Consider the following 21,093-nt stretch of genomic DNA (forward strand, 5'->3'; position numbering starts at 1 on the left):
ATAAAATAAGTGACACATATGAATATAAAAATATATGTAAAAAAGACATAATAAAATAAAGAAATTAAAATGTAAACAATAAAACACAAGAGTAAAACTATATTTCCACAATACATTACATTACAGTCATTTAGTCGACGCTTTTATCCAAAGCGACTTACACTAGTGCATTTAATGTAGGAAATCAGGAGAACTACTAGTCATCAGAGGTCATAAGTGCATCTAAACAAGCATCTAAGAGCAAAACCAGTGCTAAAGTAAAAGTGCAAGAAAGAGGGGTTTTTTTTGGTTGTTTTAAATGAGTGAATACAATAAGTGCTAAGAACAAGTAACAGGGTAGTAGATCTTAAAGAGGGGAGTTTTCAACCTGCACCGAAAGATGGGCAGCGACTCTGCTGTCCTGACATCAGTGGGGAGTTCATTCCACCACTGTGGGGCCAGGACAGAAAAGAGCCGTGACCGGGTCGATCAGCAGCAGGGGCCTCTGAGCGACGGGGCAACCAGGCGTCCCGAGGCAGCAGAGCCAAGTGGTCGGGCGGGGGTGTAGGGCTTGACCATGGCCTGGAGATAGGAAGGAGCTGTTCCTTTCACTGCCCTGTAGGCTAGCACCAGAGTCTTAAACTGGATGCGAGCAGCTACTGGGAGCCAGTGTAGGGACATGAGAAGGGGAGGTGTGTGGGAGAACTTAGGGCGGTTGAACACCAGACGAGCTGCAGCTTTCTGAACAAGCTCCAGAGGTCTGATGACCGACGCCAGGGCGCCAGCAAGGAGAGAGTTGTCGTAGTCCAGCCGGGAGATGACCAGAGCCTGGATGAGCACCTGTGCCATCTCGTCAGTGAGGAATGGGTGAATCCTCCTGATGTTATAGAGGAGAAATCTGCAGGAGCGAGCAACCGATGCAACGTTTTCAGCAAACGACAGTTGGTTGTCCAGGATCACACCCAGATTCCTCACAGTCCGCGTTGGCATCACCACGGTGTTGTCAATGGTGATGGCCAGGTCTCGGTGCAATAAAATCATGGTGTCAAGCTCAACTTGAATTGAATGCCAGCGAGAAGCGGTAGGTGTTTAACCAAGATTTAAAAGTCTCTAGGGTCTGAGCAGATCTTATGTGTACTGCTAAGTTGTTCCAGAGATCAGCGGCAGCTAATGCAAAGGCTCTCTCGCCCCTATTCTTAAGCCTGGATCTGGGAACATGTAGGAACATCTGGTTTGTTGACCTTAGTGCTCTGACTGGTGTATGATGATGTATTAGCTCAGATAAATAGGATGGTGCCAGCCCATTTAAAGACTTAAAAACAAGTAATAAAATCTTAAACTGGATCCTAAAACAGACAGGAAGCCAATGAAGGGAGGCCAGTACAGGCGTTATGTGATCACGTCGCTTCTTTCCTGTCAGCAGGCGAGCAGCTGCATTTTGTACAAGCCGCAGGCGACGAAGCGACGACTGGGCTACGCCAACATACAGCAAGTTACAATAATCTAGACGAGAGGTAATAAATGCATGAATTACCCTTTCAAGATCGTTTGGAGGGAGATAGGCCTTTACTTTTCCCAGAAATCGTAACTGAAAAAAACTTGTTTTGACTACTGAGCTTATTTGTTTGTCAAAATTAAAAGAGCTGTCAAACATCACACCAAGATTCCTAACAGAAGAGTGACTGTAGGAAGCTAAAGGGCCAAGAGCGCTATCATAACCATCCAGCAGATCAGGCTGTCCATATACCATAATTTCAGTCTTATTTTGATTTAATTTCAGGAAGTTTAACTCCATCCATGTTTTGACATCCTTTAAACAACTCAGCAAAGCCTGTATAGAATCTCTGCTCTTTGTTTTTATAGGCAGATAGATTTGCAAATCATCAGCAAAACAATGAAAAGACATATTGTGTTTTTAAAAATGGACCCCAAGAGCAGCATATACAATGAGAAGAGAATGGGGCCCAAAATGGAGCCTTGGGGGACCCCACAGTTAAGTGGGGTCCCCCAACTTATGATGTTAAGTCTCTTAACGTGTGTTCTTGTTGATTAAGCAGTGGAGGTGGTCCATATGAAATTACAGGATGACCCCACCCTTAGCAACAGGACCACCCTTAACACTGACCAAGTGTGTCTGCTCCTGAAGCAGTGTCTTCAGTCCACATACTTCATATACAGGGGGCAGTACTACAGGCAGAGGCATGGGTGTGCTATGGGTTCCTCAGTCTCACCTGTAGTGGCCAACCTGTATATGCAGGAAGTGGAAAAGAGGCTCTGATGTCCTATCCTGGGACACCACCTAGCCAGTGGTATAGATTTGTGGACGACATCGTGGTTAAAATTAAATCTCAAGATGCAGCACATTTCACCGACCACATGAACTCTGTGGACACCACATCAAGTTCACCAGGGAGGATGTGGAACATGACAGGTTAGTCTTCTTACACTGTGAAATTACAACTGGTGATGGGGGACATGTGATTGTTGATGTTTACCATAAACCAACACATACTGATCAGTACTTAAGGTGATGGTGAGGAACGCTGGTTTGAACAGGGAGTCAAAGAGGCCATCTACGTGAAGAGGGAACGACCATCCCTGAACGGGGGGGGGTGCTAATGGTACAACTGTCACCATCTTACAATGCTGTGACTGCAAACATTCCCAAATCCTCTGTGAATAGTACACATGGCCATTGTAAGTCTAGTTAATGGTCATGGCAATTTGCATATGAAACTGATTGTTGGTTTCAGTCGTTAACCACTGGAGCACAAACTAGGAGTTATCAGGACGCTGGACCACCGAACTGACAACGTCCCCACTGACACAGTGACCAGGGAAGAGGAGAAATCCCACATTGAACAGGCCCTGGTTAAGTGTGGTTATCCTAACTGGGCATTTGTCAAAGCCAGGAAGACGCCCCAACAGTGCACCAGCTGATCAAAGAAAGGAGAAGGACAACAGCTGTCTCAGTGTAAACTAGTGGTGATTCTGTATGTGTTGGGAGTGTCAGAACAGTTGAGATGCATATTTTCCAAACACTGCATCTCAGTTGTTTTCAAACCCCAAAACACGCTGCGCCAAAAGTTGGTTCACCCCAAGGATCGGGTCCCCCCGGCACAAACAGAGCAATATAGTGTAGCTGTTAAGTGCCAGGAGGGTTGCCGTGACTTGTACATTGGGGAAACTAAACAGACGCTGGCCAAGAGGATGACACAACACGGGACAGCTAGGCGAGCTAACACGTCAAGCCAGGACTCCACAGTCTACACTATCTACAGACCAGGACTCCACAGTCTACACCATCTACAGACCAAGACTCCACAGTCTACACCATCTACAGACCAAGACTCCACAGTCTACACCATTTACAGGCCAGTGGCCACTCTTCCAGAGATGAGGATGTGCACATCCTTGATAGGGAGGAACACTGGTTTGAACGGGGAGTCAAAGAGGCCATCTATGTTAAGAGGGAACGACCATCTCTGAACGGGGTGGGAGTGGGGGTGGGGGTGGGGGGGGGCTAAGAGTACATCTGTCACCATCTTACAATGCTGTGATTGCAACTATTCCCCAACCCTCTGTGAATAGTACACATGACCATTGTAACTCTAGTTAATGGTTGCAGCAATTTGCATACGAAACTGGTCGTTGGTTTTGGTCGTTATGCCACTGTATTGTTTATAAGGCTGGACCCGAGTATCCAAGTATTCGGATATTCGTTCACTGGGTAGGTATTCGGGTTCAATTTTGGGATTCGGGTATCCACCCCCCCCCCCCTAAATGTACGATATCAATAAAGGCAAACTGCATTTGTCAGCCCATTCTTGTACTATATTTATACTTTTTAATTGCACTGTTAACATGTGGAAATATATACTGTCTCAGCTGTGGTGCCTGACATCTTTCTCACTCACAGCAGTGACGTCACGCTTCAGTTCACCTTGGCTGTTAAAGGGAAAATAACATGCCGAAGACCTCAGCTGTGTGGCGACACTTTAAACTGAGCAGAAATTTAACAACAGAAATAAACGTGTTTTGTATGTCTGTTTGAGTCTTGTTGGGTTCAGGTTGTAAAACATTGAAGACTTATAGGCTAACAGCTGACGGAACGTGGAACTGGGTTGACCCCGCTCACTGCTCCTAGTGTATAGGAATGTGGAACTGGAGTTGGCCCCGCCCACTATTCTTAGTGTATAGGGATGTGGAACTAGAGTTGGCCCCGCCCACTATTCTTAGTGTATAGGGATGTGGAACTAGAGTTGGCCCCGCCCACTGCTCCTAGTGTATAGGAATGTGGAACTGGAGTTGGCCCCGCCCACTATTCCTAGTGTATAGGGATGTGGAACTAGAGTTGGCCCCGCCCACTGCTCCTAGTGTATAGGAAGGGTTAAATGCAGAGGACAAATTTCATTTCAACGTGTGTGAGTACTGAGAAATGACAAAGAAATTATAAAAAAATATAAATCTCATGAATATAAATCTTAGATCTTGAATTTGTTGGTGCTAGTACAAACCCCAATTCCAATGAAGTTGGGACGTTGTGTAAAGCGTAAATAAAAACAGAACGTGTTCAAAATCAAAATGAGTGAATATTTGCAAAGAGACAATAAGGTTTATCAGTTTGAACATTAAATATCTTGTCTTTGTAGTGTATTCAATAGAATATTGGTCGAAAACGATTTGCAAATCATTGTATTCTGTTTTTATTTACGTTTTACACAATGTCCAAACTTCATTGGAATTGGGGTTTGTATGTAGGAGCTAGTATGTCGGAGCTAGTGTGTCGGCGCTAGTATATCAGAGCTAGTATGAGGAGCTAGTATGTCGGAGCTAGTATATGGAGCTAGTATGCTGGAGCTAGTATGTGGCGCTAGTATATCAGAGCCAGTATGTGGAGCTAGTATGTCGGAGCTAGTATGTGGAGCTAGTATGTCGGAGCTACTATGCTGGAGCTAGTATGTAGAGCTAGTATGTGGAGCTAGTATGTCGGAGCTACTATGCTGGAGCTAGTATGTGGCGCTAGCATGTGGAGCTAGTATGTCGGAGGTAGTATGCTGGAGCTAGTATGTGGAGCTAGTATGCTGGAGCTAGTATGCTGGAGATAGTATGTAGAGTTAGTATGTCGGAGCTAGTATGTGGAGCTAGTATGCTGGAGCTAGTATGTGGAGCTAGTATGTTGGAGCTAGTATGCTGGAGCTGGTATGTGGCGCTAGTATGTCGGAGCTAGTATGGGGAGCTAGTATGCTGGGGCTAGTATGTTCAGCTAGTATGTCGGAGCTAGTATGTCGGAGCTAGTATGCTGGAGCTAGTATGTGGAGCTACTATGTCGGAGCTAGTATGTGGAGCTAGTACGTGGAGCTAGTATGTGGAGCTAGTATGTCGGAGCTAGTATAATGGAGCTAGTATGTGGAGCTAGTATGCTGGAGCTAGTATGCTGGAGATAGCATGTCGGAGCTAGTATGTGGAGCTAGTATGTGGAACTAGTATGCCAGAGCTAGCTAGGATGTGGAGCTAGTATGGGGAGCTTGTATGCTTGAGCTAGTATGTGGAGCTAGAATGTCGGAGCTAGTATGTGGAGCTAGTATGCTGGAGCTAGTATGTGGAGCTAGTATGGGGAGCTAGTATGCTGGAGCTAGTATGTGGAGCTAGTATGTTGGAGCTAGTATGTGGAGCTAGTATGTCGGAGCTAGTATGTCGGAGCTAGTATGTGGAACTAGTATGCCAGAGCTAGCTAGGATGTGGAGCTAGTATGGGGAGCTTGTATGCTTGAGCTAGTATGTGGAGCTAGTATGTCGGAGCTAGTATGTGGAGCTAGTATGTGGAGCTAGTATGTCGGAGCTAGTATGTGGAGTTAGTATGTCGGAGCTAGTATGCTGGAGCTAGTATGTCGGAGCTAGTATGTCGGAGCTAGTATGCTGGAGCTAGTATGTGGAGCTAGTATGTCAGAGCTAGTATGTGGAGTTAGTATGTCGGAGATAGGATGCTGGAGCTAGTATGTCGGAGCTAGTATGTGGAGTTAGTATGTCGGAGCTAGGATGCTGGAGCTAGTATGTCGGAGTTAGTATGTCGGAGCTAGGATGCTGGAGCTAGTATGTCGGAGCTAGTATGTGGAGTTAGTATGTCGGAGCTAGGATGCTGCAGCTAGTATGTCGGAGCTAGGATGCTGGAGCTAGTATGTGGAGTTAGTATGTCGGAGCTAGGACGCTGGAGCTAGTATGTCGGAGCTAGTATGCTGTTCCTGTGCTTCTGTTTCACAGTGCTTTGTCAGGTGTTGTGTCGGATTCAGAGCCCAATATAATGAGCATTTATGTAGATCTATAATTTATCCATGATAAGAAAAAATTGTCACAAGCTGTTATGTCACAAAAATTGCATAGATAGGACCTCATTCAACCAAATCCCTCGGGATTACAAACATAAAATACACCTAACCTTCTGGAAATGTTTTTCTCAACAAACAACAATACTGTAGAATAACACAATCCTTCAAAATTCATATCTTTAATTAAACTGAAGGACACGCCATGCACCGCTATGTCGTCCATCTCAGCCAACAACGGAGAAATGAGAAATGCCTGGCTGACTCCTTCCCGAGTCACCCCCCCATCAACGCTAACCCGCGTCACTCCTTTTTGATAACGGCTGAGTGGGCATTTCCATTTGATCGCCCTATAGTGTGCTTTTGTGTGTGTGTGTGTGTGTGTGTGTGTGTGTGTGCATGTGCATGTGTGTCATTAGCAAGACATAACAAGAGCCTATTGTGCGGCTCCATCATGCATAAACCAAGAGGTCACCATTGTACTGAAATGAAGAGCCTGGTTTGCTACCAACCCTGAGTGTGTGTGCGTGTGTGTGTGTGTGTGTGTGTGTAAGGTACTCACATCAAAGCCTGTGTTAGGATCCCAGCCCACATGGCCGATATGCCTGAAAACACACAGATAGGGGGTATGAACACACATACTTCTAGACACATTTGCACAAATACAATGTTGTGCATGCACATGTGGGAGACCCCGTGCACAGGCATGCATGTGTGCCCACTCACTCATTTGAGTATGCATGTGCACAATCAAACATGCAACAGACACAAACAGTCAAGCAGCCAAACAATCCATTCACTGAGAGGGAAATAATGAGAGACCAAGTCAATATGGCGGACAGCCTGTCTCCATATCCTGTCGGGGATCATCAACACAAACCACACACTGACACACACCAACACAACCAACCCAACCTGACAACAGATTAAACATTTCTGTCTTTCCTCGGTTCTGATTGTTCTGATCCTCTTCTCAAAGAACATTTGTTCCACCTTCCGTGTGCATGCTGGTGAACAACCGGCTAGTGATGAAGGAATTCTGGTGACTGAATATATTTCATTCTCTTGCTGCCATTTTGAATAATGGATGTGGGCTAAATGCCACCAACATGGACAGAGAACATGTGACTCCTTATAAAACCATGTCATCAAACCATTAGTGTCTCACACACTGATTCACAGACGACCAGCAACATCATCATCACCATCACTCATAGACCACCACTCACTGGAAGTTGCTGGGTGTGCCGATATCGGCCTTGGTCAGTTTTTTCTTCCTGCCCTTGGTCTTCTTGGCCTTCCTGGTGAGGCCGCTGTGGCTCAGCATGTTGTTCAGGTGGTACGGCTGCTGCTGGTGCTGTAGGTGCTGCTGGTGGTGTTGGTGAGAGTTGTTGAAACGTACATTGTTGATCTCTGGGTTCTTGATGTCCACGGTGGCCACAGGCAGAGCTGGTCCTGTAGGGGTCAGCAGAGAGTACATAGGCTGTTCAACAGTTCACTTGAAATAGTCACCATGAACTTGCAGAGAGGTGGTAACTTCTCTTCAGCCTTGCTTCTCTGTCCAAAAGACAAGAAGAACAGACTGTGGGGAGACTGCTGTCAGTTCCTATGAACCAGCCAAAGGACCTGAGACCATTAGAGACTGTCCACTTTATTCTTCAGTGTTGTTCTTGGATTTATTTCTTTTTTCAGAGAAGCACACTGTATTGCATGGAATTGTACAAAATGTGCTAAATAAATAAAGACTGAGTGGTTGAATTTCTGGTCGTGTCTTGTAGTTTATTTGACTCTAGCAAGTCAGACAACAAACCATCATCATCAGGTTCTCCTCCACAGAAAAAACCCACTCTGGTTTGTCCCCCTTCATGACCACATTTACACTTGAGGGCTGGAATGAACCAGCTGGTTTGGAACCATGACTAAACCTGTCCTCGCTCAGGACCAGGTGTTACTGTGGACCAACACCGGCGGGTTACCAGGGTCATGACCCTCCTTAAATTCAGCAGTGGGCCGTCGGACTTGTTCCAACAGAAACCAGATTGTCATCCTCAGACTTCTCTGAACTTCACCAACGTTCAAATCACCATGAAGGGTTTCATACACCAAGTCTGAATGTTTCGCTGGTTTTTCTAGATCCATCATCGAGCTTCAACACCTCTCAAACATCACACACAGCTTACTGATGAATGTTCAAAAACACAGAAAATCAAAACTTCTGACAACATTTATAACATGCCACATTTTCAAGCTTGGCATGTTAACTTAATGAACAAAATGAGGTCACATTTACTTTCTAACATGCAACATTTTCCAAAAGATAAACTGGACTTGGTATAAACCAACTGAATCAGCCTTTTAAAAAAAATTCCTGTTTCTTATTTTACATTTCATATATGACGTCAGTGTGACCATGACCTTTGAACTCTCATCTTATTGGTCACTTGTCATGTCAGTGATGAAAGAACCAGGAAGCGTTTGTGTGACTGAGGTCCCTCTGGACACCAGAGCTGTCTCACATCCACATGAGCATCCTCCTGACTGAACTGAAGGTCAGCACGTTGGACCGATGAGGAAGAAGCACAGTGATGATGCTGCGTGTACCACCGGGGGGAAACACCGGGTTTCTCTGCTATCTATGAATATTACATACAAGTCAAGTTATATCCTAACAATCACAGAAACTAGACCTGTAACACACAATTACACACAACCAATCCTGCAACCTGATGTGTGCAGCCAGATGTCTCCATGCTCAAGTCTCTGGTGTAAATGACCTTATATGTCATCATGAACACATTTCGTATTCTGATTCTGATTCTGATTCACACACCTGACGCTCAAGCATGGCCGAATCCTTCTGACACTTTACTTTTCACACAAACTGCAGAAAAACTCTTTGCTGTGAAGGAGAACCGGGTTTCATGGTGGCTAATAATGTGACGTAATCTGTTTTCCACTGAGCCAGCAGTCCAGCTCTTCTAACACACACATCCTTAAACCTTCTCTCCTTCCAGGACGGTCTCAGCTCGTCCTCCACTTCCTCATAATCTGTGCCAGTCGCCACAGCATCTGACAGGACCACTAATCCTCCACTAATCCACCCTCAAATCCCGGATTCTCCATCAACACCACCCTGTTTTTAACATGAGGCCCAAGCGGGACCAAGACCTCCTATGTCCTGAGACAAGTGGACTCATGTGTCTCCTCTAGTCTGGGCTTGCACGTCATCTGTCTCATCCCCAGTACAATTTGGTTCATGTCCGTGTCCCATGACCACATGTCTGTCCGACCAGTCAGCAGTGGTTTGACTGGCGCCCTGCACACATGGAGGCACTGCTGACATTCTGATGGGAAACACGGTCTCAGTCAAGGTCACCAAGACTGCTCTTCTCCATGACCCTTCACAGAGACAGTGACATTCCTGACACATTTGGCCTACGCTGCAAAAAATTAAAGAAAAAAACCCTGTTTTTAAACAGCTTCTGTCCATTATTTGGACAATGGTATCAAACAGACCTGCCATGGGCATGTCTGACTCGGAATATTATCTCAAGCAGACTAACGGGTACATGCTGGGTAAACTGATGGTAAATGGATGGTCAGGAAACGGAATAAGTGGGAAATCCAAAGGAGTTGAATCAAGTGCAACTGGACTTGGTATATATCTGTGAAGACATTTCACCTCTCATCCAAGAGGCTTCCTCAGTTCGTGCCTTTCTGACTAGACCAAGCTAGTCTGACTGGCTGGTGATGACACTCAGAACTTATCCTCTAGGAGTCGTTGTCAGAGCTATTGATATGCGTGGCTCTTTGTGTCCCGATGTTTACCAACGCCCGTCTCTAACAGAGCCATAGATATGCGTGGCTCTTTTGTGTATCGATGTTTGGCCGCGCCCGTCGCCATCGGAGCTATTGATTTGCATTTGTTTAGCAGCGACGGTGGTTGGGGGTGTTAGTTTCGACGTCATTGTTCAGTGGTCATGAGAGTGGTTGGAGCCGTTAGTGACCGACTGTTGTTCTTGGAGGCTAGGCTTCTTGAGTCTCCTGGGTAGAGATGAAAGGATGGCATTGTAAGTGGGAGATAGGTGGTGTCGCAGACCTCCTCCTCTGTTGAGGGATGGTTTTTCCAGTTTCACATAGACGGCTTCCTTCACCCCTCTTTCAAACTATCCATCTTCTCTGTCCAAAATGTGTACATTGCTGTCCTGGAAGGAGTGTGTCTTCTCCTTTAGGTTTAGATAGACTGCTGAGTCTTGTCCTGAGGAGTTTGGCCTTCTGTGTTGGGCCATCCGTTTGTGTAGTGATTGTTTGGTTTCTCCTATGTATAGGTCAGTGCAATCCTCGTTGCATTGTACAGCATACACCAGATTGCTTTTCCGGGTGTGTGGTACACGGTCTTTGGGATGAACCAGTCTTTGTCGGAGTGTGTTGCTGGGTTTGAAGTATACCAGGATGCGGTGTTTGTTAAAAATTCTCCCGAGTTTCTCTGAGACCCCAGAAACATACGGGATGACTGTGGTATTCCTTCTGTTCCTTTTCTCCTCGTCGCTCACCTGGTTGGTCTTTCTGGAACGTGTTGCAGTTTTCACAAAGGTCCAACTGGGGTAGCCGCAGGTTTTTAAAGCTCCCCTCAGGTTTTGTGTTCTTCTCGTTGGGCCTGAGTGTTACTGGGCACATTGTCAGCTCTGTGTTGCAGAGTTCTGATGATGCTCAGTTTGTGTTCCAGAGGGTGGTGTGAGTCGAAAAGTAGATATTGGTCTGTGTGTGTAGGTTTCCTGTAAACCCCAATGTGGAGGCTCCTGTCTTCCCCAATGTGGATGTCACAGTCCAAGAAGGGCAAACTGTTCTTCTTTACATCTTCCCTTGTGAACTTAAATGTTCTTGTCCACTGAGTTGATGTGTTTGGTAAACGCTTGCACCTCTTGTGTTTGGATTTTGACCCATGTGTTGTCCACATATCTGAACCAGTGGCTCGGAGGTGTTCCTCTGAAGGAGTTCAGGGCCCTGTGTTCTACCTCTTCCATATATAAGTTGGCCACAATTGGAGATACTGGTGAGCCCATTGCACCGCCGTGTTTCTGTCTGTAAAACTGGCAGGTAAATAACAAGGTGAATAACAAGGTATTCACCTGCATCCCAACCATGGAGGCTTTGGAAACTGTGAGGCAACGTTTGCTACGGGATGACACCCTCCACAATAGGACCAACCTCAGCCCAGACCAAATTTGTCAACTACTGGACCTTTGCCTGAACACTACATATTTCCAATTCAGGGGCCAGTTTTACAGACAGGAACACGGCTGTGCAATGGGCTCACCAGTATCGCCCATTGTGGCCAACTTATATATGGAAAAGGTAGGACACAGGGCCCTGAACTCCTTCAGAGGAACACCTCCGAGCCACTGGTTCAGATATGTGGACGACACATGGGTCAAAATCCAAACACAAGAGGTGCAAGCGTTTACCAAACACATCAACTCAGTGGACAAGAACATTAAGTTCACAAGGGAAGACTTAAAGAACAACAGTTTGCCCTTCTTGGACTGTGACGTCCACATTGGGGAAGACAGGAGCCTCCACATAGTAATATTTGGGCAGCATGGAGGGGAATCAAATCTATGTATTCAATCACTCAGAGAAACAGTGACAGGAGACCTCTTAAAATTGGGGGAGTAAACGATACTGAACTCCCAGATATTTTTAATGATTTTTATACCCGCTTTGAAAATTTTTTTTTTTTCTAAAAACATCTCTGGTCTTAGAGAGTCTCTCTCTTCTGACTGAGATATTGTCATGAGTCAGGAATGTGTTAGAGATCTTTTAAAACGGGTAAACTTCAGGAAGGCCCCTGGTCCAGATCACATTTGTGGGTGCACACTGCAATACTGTGCTGACCAGCTTAGCGGTATCCTCCACCATATCTTCCAGATGTCACTTGACTGTAACCAAATCCCTGCTATCTGGAAATCCTCGACTGTGATACCTGCTCCAAAGAACACCAATCCTAGGCAACTTAATGATTTTAAACCAGTTATACTAACATCATTAATAATGAAAATCCTTGAGAAAATTGTTGTTTTGTTAACTGTAGATGGAAAACTTGATCCACTGTAATTTGCTTACCAGGCAGGGAGAGGTGTGGAGGATGCAAAGCTTTTTAAACTTAATAACCTGTATAAGCACTTGGAAAAGCTGCAAGCCCATGCCAGGCTTTTATTTGCTGAGTTTTCATCAGCATTCAGTACGATGCAGCCGCATATTTTAATAGATAGGTTGCTATGTGACTTTAATTTGCCTCATCAACTTGTGTTCTGGATCTTGGACTTCTTTACTGACAGAGAGCAGAAGGTGTCTGTAAATGGCTGTCTCTCAGACTCTGTAGATTTATCCACAGGCTCATCACAAGGATGCCTCCTTTCACCCTTACTTTTTATTAGGTGCACTGATGGATGCAGGAGCACTCAGGAGGGCAGCTATTTGGTCAAATTTTCTGATGACACTGCATTGCTGACCCTCCTCCAAGGTTCAGAATCAGTCCATGGGAATGCTCTCACTGATTTTATTTAATTGGTGTGATAACAACTTCTTGGACTTGAATGTTTCTAAATCCAAGGAACTGATTATTGATTGTAGACATAACAGAGATGCAGCCAAAGATTGTGTCATACATAATGAAGGTGTGGAAATGGTTCCATCCTACAAATATTTGGGCCCTATCATTAATGTTTGATGTGAACACTGAGGCTATTGTGAAACAGGGGCAACGGAGAATTCACCTTCTCCGTAAACTAAATTTCTTTTCTGTCAGTCCTGTCATCCTCTGTCACTTTCATCAGTCTTTTACTGAGAGTCTCCTGAGTGTTTCTTTAACCTGCTAGTTTCACAGCCTCATGGTTAAAGACAGAAACAGCCTGAACAGCATTGTTAAAATCTGTTCTAAGATCACTGGAGTGGAACAAAGAGATCTGAATTCTTTTTGCAACCAACAAATCCTCCAGAAGGCAGCAGGTATTTTGGCTTCTTCTGGACATGTTCTAGAAAGTGAATGTTCTCTGGTGCCATCAGGGCGCCATTATGTTTTACCTGCTGGTAAAACAAACTGTTATTCTACATCACTCATACCTGTTGCAACTCGATTAACAAATGCTCCATAGTGTTTTTTATCCGATTTTTTTATTGTCTTTATCAAGTTTATCTTATTGTTTTTCTTATTGTGTACTTTTATAGATTTTATAGATTTTATTCCACATTTAGCTACCTGGGGTGTTATTATTTATCATTTGTGTTATTTGTTTGTTTGCATGTTACTGTGTTTTCTGTTCACAAGCTTCTCCAAAAAAACTGCCCCTAGTGGGATTAATAAAGTTGTTTGTATTGTATTATATTGCATTGGGCCTTTTCCTATCGGGCCCCATTCTTGTGGAATAACCTGCCTGCTGCCATCAGACAATCAGAGTGTGTTGAGTCCTTTAAATCCAAACTTAAAACTCATCTTTTTACCTTAACCTACAATTAGTTGTCTTTAAATTGAGTGCTTCACAACCTGTACTGCATAGTGGGTCAGTTTCTGTCTCAATGAATTTATCAACCACTGTTCTGCCCACGAGATTATATAGATTATAGAGTACAGATTATAGCGTACAGATTATAGAGTACATTATAGCATATAGATTATAGAGTACAGATTATAGCATATAGATTATAGAGTACAGATTATAGCATACAGATTATAGAGTACAGATTAGAGTATAGATTATAGAGATTATAGAGTACAGATTATAGATTATAGAGTACAGATTATAGAGTATAGATTATTAACTATTGCAAACTGTTTTCTTCTCTCACATGTCTTTTCTGTCTCTCTCAATGATGTCTTCTGCTTTCTCTTCTCCTGTGTATGTGAATGGTGTGATGTGAGTCTCCCTGTGTGCATTTGTAGCCTGTCCTCCTGTCAGGTCTACATGGTGATGCTTGTCACATGGCTCAGGTCCTGGGCTGTTCCAGTGGCGTCTGGACACTGCTTGGCATCCTCCCCATCATATTCTTCATCCATCCATCCATCCATTATCCAAACCCCTTATCCTGCTCTCAGGGTCGTGGGGATGCTGGAGCCTATCCCAGCAGTCATTGGGCGGCAGGAGGGGAGACACCCTGGATAGGCCACCAGTCTACCACACAGGGCCGACATACACATACACACACACACACACACACATTCATACCTAGGGACAATTTAGTACGGCCGATCCACCTGACCTACATGTCTTTGGACTATGGGAGGAAACCGGAGCCCCCGGAGGAAACCCACACAGACACGGGGAGAACATGCAAACTCCACACAGAGGACGACCCGGGACGACCCCTCCAAGTTGGACTACCCTGGGGCTCAAACTCAGGACCTTCTTGCTTTGAGGCGACCGCGCTAACCCCTCCATCACCGTGCCACCCATATTCTTCATATAGTATGTTATAATTCCATTATAACTGTGTTATCCTCTTTCAATGCTGTATTGTGTAAATTGTGTAAACACAACATCATTGCACATTGTGCGTCTTGGGAGAGAGATCCTCCTCTGTTGCTCTCCCTGAGGTTTCTTCCTTCTTTTCCTCCCTGTTAAAGGTTTTTAGGGAGTTGCTCCTTATCTGATGTGAGGGTCTAAGGACAGGATGTTGTGTTGCTGTAAAGCCCCCTAAGGCACATGTGTAATTTACGATATTGGGCTACACAACTAAAACTGACTTGACTAACACAACTTCTCCTCACAGCTAAGACTCCTATGTGATTTATCAATATTACATTCATATGTGACTCATCAATATTAGTGTGTGATTTATCAAAATTAGTTTCACATATGATCAATCAGAATTGGATTTGTGTATTGACTTATCAATATTGAATGAATAAGTGATTTATCTACTTTAGATTCATGTGTGATGTATTTATATGAGATTCATACGTATATGAACGCCGCTATTAGAGATTAACGTACCATGTGGGGCTTCACATCTTTTCTCTGCAAAAACAAAAAGTTGACAACATTCCAGGTTTGTAACCAAAATACATGTGTAGTAAAAAGAGAGTGATGTTCAGAGACAGTGAGACGAGTTATTCTGGAGAGACGCAGAGTTTTAGAGCATCCAGCAGCAGTCAGAGATGAAGAAGACAGGAGGAGAGATGAAGACAGGGGGACAGATGAAGACAAGAGAAGAGATGAAGACAGGGGGAGAGATGACAACAGGAGGGGAGATGAAGAAGACAGGAGGAGAGATGAAGAAGACAGGAGGACAGATGAAGACAGGGGGACAAATGAAGACAGGAGGACATATGAAGACAGGAGGAGCGATGACGACAGGAGGGGAGATGAAGAAGACAGGAGGACATATGAAGAAGACAGGAGGACAGATGAAGACAGGACGAGAGATGAAGAAGACAGGAGGACATATGAAGAAGACAGGAGGAGAGATGAAGACAGGACGAGAGATGACGACAGGAGGGGAGATGAAGAAGACAGGAGGACAGATGAAGAAGACAGGAGGACAGATGAAGACAGGGGGAGAGATGAAGAAGACAGGAGGAGAGATGAAGACAGGATGAGAGATGACGACAGGAGGGGAGATGAAGAAGACAGGAGGACAGATGAAGAAGACAGGAGGACAGATGAAGACAGGGGGAGAGATGAAGAAGACAGGAGGAGAGATGAAGACAGGACGGGAGATGAAGAAGACAGGAGGACAGATGAAGAAGACAGGAGGACAGATGAAGACAGGGGGAGAGATGAAGAAGACAGGAGGACAGATGAAGACAGGAGGACAGATGAAGAAGACAGGAGGACAGATGAAGAAGACAGGAGGACAGATGAAGACGGGGAGAGATGAAGAAGACAGGAGGACAGATGAAGAAGACAGAAGGACAGATGAAGACAGGGCGAGAGATGAAGAAGACAGGAGGACAGATGAAGAAGACAGGAGGACAGATGAAGACAGGGGGAGAGATGAAGAAGACAGGAGGAGAGATGAAGACGGGGAGAGATGAAGAAGACAGGAGGACAGATGAAGAAGACAGGAGGACAGATGAAGACAGGGGGAGAGATGAAGAAGACAGGAGGAGAGATGAAGACAGGAGGCCAGATGAAGAAGACAGGAGGACAGATGAAGACAGGAGGAGAGATGCTCCTTCCCACTGCACCACACTTTCCAGCAGAGCGTTACACCTCCATAAACCACTGAAGTACACCAGAACCACACAAACCTCACACTACAGCACAAATACAGCACAATACACAAGACTGATACTATTATACAGCCATGGAACTACAACACTGGTAGTACTACAACCACAACACTGATACTACTACTTCCAGAGACCCGCAACACTGATACTACTACAACCTTATCACTGGTACTACTGCAACCAGAGACCCACAACACTGATACTACTACAACCTCAACACCGATGCTACTACAACTACATGACTGATACTACTACAACCACATGACTGATACTACTATAACCACATGACAGATGCTACTACAACCACATGACGGATACTACTACAACCACATGACGGATACTACTACAACCACAACACTGATACAACTACAACCACATGACTAATGCTACTACAACCACATGACGGATACTACTACAACCTCAATACTGATACTACTACAAACACAACACTGATACTACTACTATAACCACAACACTACAACCACATGACTGATGCTACTACACCCAGAGACCCACAAACAACATCGATACCACTACAACACTGATACTACTACAGCCAGACCCAACACACTGATACTACTACAACCTCAATACTGATACTACTACATTGCAACACTGATACCACTACAACCACATGACTGATACTACTACAACCTCAAAAGTGATACTACTACAACCACAACACTGATCATCAGCGGTCACTCGGGGTCGAGTATGACTGTTCTCCTGCTAGGTCCATGTGGGTTTTCAGGTGGGCGTAATGGCTGATCTGGAGCCACATGTTTTTGGGTAATATGGGCAAGGGTGTGAAGAAGTGGTTGAGGATGTGGTTTGGGCCTTTCTGGTAACTCACTCCTTTCTGAGTCTGTGCTTGTTTTCAGAAGCATGGTGGAGGTCATGGTTGTAGCGCCCAGCACCCTCACGGACAGCCAGTCTCCAGGCCCTCCTGTTTTTTGTTGCTTGTTCCCAGCTACTAGTCAGTGACACTAAACTCAATAAGGGAAACCCACTCACTAGTAGATCAGTTCACAGTGAAAGGCCCAGTCACAAGGCAGTTACCTTACTTGAGGCCAACTAGGATCACATTCATTCAGACTTAAACCATTTTATCAATTTCTTTCATAATATTTGTTTAAAAGAAACGCCCATATTGCAAGTTAATGAGGGATGTTGGTGGGAGTGTAAGTACTGCTGCATAAATGCTCTATGTTCATGATTCATAACTGATTCCATACAATAAAGAAATAATTTGACCTAAGGTTAAAACTTAAATCTGATGTGATTTGATGGATGGTAAATTCATTTATTACAGTTAATAATACAGTAAGGCACACGCTCAGGCATATAAAGGGCAGCTTGACACAACGCTTGGGTCCCAACATCTGCGAAAAGAGAAATGCATTCCTGCCATGGCTGCTGAACCATGCTTATTCGCAGACTACTTCGTAGAATATAAAGTTTTGAAGTGCTGCGGTCGATGCCAAACCTTCTGATGTGGGCCTTGATGTTATCTTTAGATCACTTCTTTTGTCCTCCTGGGGCACTGCATCCTGTCACAAGCTGACAATAAAGGACTTGTTTTGGGGGGCGAGAGTCAGACATGTGGAGGACATGACCAGTCCATCTCAGCTGTTGTTGTGCGATGGTGGCAGTTATAGTCGGCATGTTGGCCTCCTCAAGGATGCTGAAGTTAGTGTGCTTATCCCCTCAGCTGATCTTAAGGATCTTCCTGAGGCATCGCTGTTGGTATGCCTCGAGTGCCTTCAGGTGCCTGGTATATGTATATGTGGTCCAGGTTTCTGACCCATACAGTAGGGTGCGCAGCCCTACCTCTTTGTACACCAGAATTTTTGTTCTGGCCTGAAGGTCATGGTTTTCAAAAACCCTTTTACTCAATCTTGAGAAGGCCGGGCTGGCACAACTGAGATGATGGTGTATTTCAATGTCAATGTTGGCTTTGGAGGAGAGAAGGCTGCCAAAATATGGGAACTGTTCCACGTTTTCAAATCTGGTGTTGTCTACAGAGATGGATGGGGGCAGAGCAGGCATATTTCTGTTGGGTGGGGGTTGGTAGAGGATATGGATATTTTTATGTTAACGGCCAGGCCAAGCTGATTGCATGCCTTTGCAAAGGCATCCAGTATGCTCTGTAGTTCCTCTTCTACGATGGAAACTCAAGCGTTGTCATCAGTGTACTGCAGCTCTATGATGGATGTGGTGGTGGTTTTACCTTTAGCCCTGAATCTGTTAATGTTCAGAAGATTCCCATCAGTCCTGTACATGATTTTGACTCCCTGAGGCAGATTGGGACCTGTGAGGTGGAGGATGGTGGCAATGATGACAGAGAACAGGTTTGGGCCAATGACATAGCCTTGTTTAACTCCTGTGTGGACCTTGAAGGACTCTGTCTTGTCTCCATAACTGCTGAGTACTCTAGCTGACATAATGTCATGTAGTAGTCGTAGTACTCTGATATATTTGTCAGGGCAGCCTATTTTTGACAGAACTAGCAAGAGGGCTCTAGCTAGGGCTTTCCTTTGTAACACTGTACTACAATCACAACACTGATAATACTACAACCAGAGAACCACAACACCGAGTTAATGTCTTATATGAATTAATAAAACTGACAAAATAAAGCACACTTTAACCTTTTGTTGATGAGTCACTTCAGTAGATTTTAAGTACAACGTTGATACTCTTCTCAGAGCCACCTATGACCAAATACTTCATATTTGACTGAAAATGTCACATTTGGGTCTCCTGCTTAGCAATACGTTTGTAGAACAGCTTACAGAGGAACAAGGCCCGATCAAACTGTGGGCTGACTCAAAGGACACAGGAAATAAAGTGAGGTGCAGGTTTGTACTGGTTAGTAACAAGATCTTCTGCCCAGGTGTAAAAGCTGATAGGTCAAAGGTTAAGTTGAAGCATAGCAGGTACAGCAGACAGAATGTTGTCATAGGGATTTACCAGTTTTGCGTTGCCGTCGGCCAAGCAGGTCATTGACAGCGACCCTGAACCTTTTGGCCTCCTCTTCACTGGCAAAGTTCAGGCCAATCTGACAGGTCTGTGGGTGGAGGGAGGATGATGGATTAGTCATTTTAAAACCAGACACTTGCTGAGCAGAAAGCATTTAACTCTAGGAACCATCACATTGGCTTCCTTACCTTCCTCATACACAGATACGCTTTACTTCTTCTCTTTTATAAGTAGTCTCACGTTTGTGTTGCGTGTTTCATAATGCTGCCTTATGTCTCTTGTGTTTTTTGTTTTTTTTTTAAATGTATTTCTGATTTTTTTCCCTTTTTTTCTCCCAATTTAGTGGCCAATTGATCCCTATTTTAATTCAAACACCCACCCTCGTATTGCATGCGTTCGCCAACTGCATCTCTCCGGCCGGCAGTCTCGAAGGAGACGCCTCCCCACTTTCGTGACAAGGCGAATCAAAGCCGAACCACTGTTTTTCCGACACACACAGAGACGCATTCACATGACGAACACAAGCCGACTCCGCCCCCCTCCCGAAGACAGCGTTGCCAATGATTGCTGCTTCATCGAGTCCGGCCATAGTCGGAATGTCTCTTGTGTTTGAATGTATTTATGACACTAAGTTAGATGTTCTCATAGATCAACACAGCATTGACATATCTAGTTTGTAAGGCCAAATTCTGGACAAATTAACATATTTCTACCCACTAAAGATGAGGTTGATACAGACCACAGACAGGCACCCTGACAGGTCAAACACAACTTGACAACTCCCATCACAGCTGGCTAGTTGTATTTTAACTGCTGCTACACTAGCTAGCACTAACGAAGGAGCTGGCTAGCTGTATTTTAATTGCTGCTGTGCTAACTAGTGATAACGAAGGAGCTGGCTAGCATTGCTTCTTCTTCCCTCCAGTGGCTTTTCATGCCTGTCCACTACATGTGGGAAAGGTTTTGACTCAGTGCACATTTTAGCAACTGGTGTTTGAAGAATAGAATTAGAGAAATGTTAAATCATAGAAACAACAGTAAACAACAGAGGCTGGTTAGTTAAGTCATCTGGTGTTTCCCTGGATGTTAGAGAAATGAATAATGGTGCTTCATCATGGGTGAGCAATACTGACAACAGTAAACAACAGAGGCTGGCTAGCTAGGTCATCTGGTGTTTCCCCAGACGTTAGAGAAATGAATAATGGTGCTCCATCACGAGTGAGCAATACAAACAACAGTAAACAACAGAGGCTGGCTAGCGAGGTCATCTGGTGTTTCCCCAGACGTTATAGAAATGAATAATGGTGCTTCGTCAAGAGTGAGCAATACAAACAACAGTAAACAACGGAGGCCGGCTAGCTAGGTCATCTGGTGTTTCCCCAGCCGTTACAGAAATGAATAATGGTGCTCCATCACGAGTGAGTAATACAAACAACAGTAAACAACAGAGGCTGGCTAGCTTGGTCATCTGGTGTTTCCCCAGCCGTTACAGAAATGAATAATGGTGCTCCATCACGAGTGAGCAATACAGACAACAGTAAATAACAGAGTCTGGCTAGCTAGGTCATCTGGTGTTTCC

At 44.7% G+C, this 21,093-nt stretch overlaps 1 protein-coding gene across 1 annotated transcript in view; it reads right to left on the minus strand.

Moving 5' to 3' along the window:
* The window catches only part of wasla (WASP like actin nucleation promoting factor a), a 40,715-nt gene that overhangs the window by 13,068 nt on the left and 6,554 nt on the right, over nt 1–21,093 (minus strand). The window contains exons 4-6 of the mRNA XM_056282016.1: nt 19,506–19,602; nt 7,531–7,756; nt 6,864–6,906 (exon numbers count right to left, since the gene is read on the minus strand). Coding sequence (XP_056137991.1) covers nt 6,864–6,906; nt 7,531–7,756; nt 19,506–19,602 — 366 coding nt within the window. The remainder of the gene's footprint in view (nt 1–6,863; nt 6,907–7,530; nt 7,757–19,505; nt 19,603–21,093) is intronic.

This window comes from Lampris incognitus, chromosome 6 (assembly GCF_029633865.1).
Source record: "Lampris incognitus isolate fLamInc1 chromosome 6, fLamInc1.hap2, whole genome shotgun sequence".
NCBI lineage: Eukaryota > Metazoa > Chordata > Actinopteri > Lampriformes > Lampridae > Lampris > Lampris incognitus.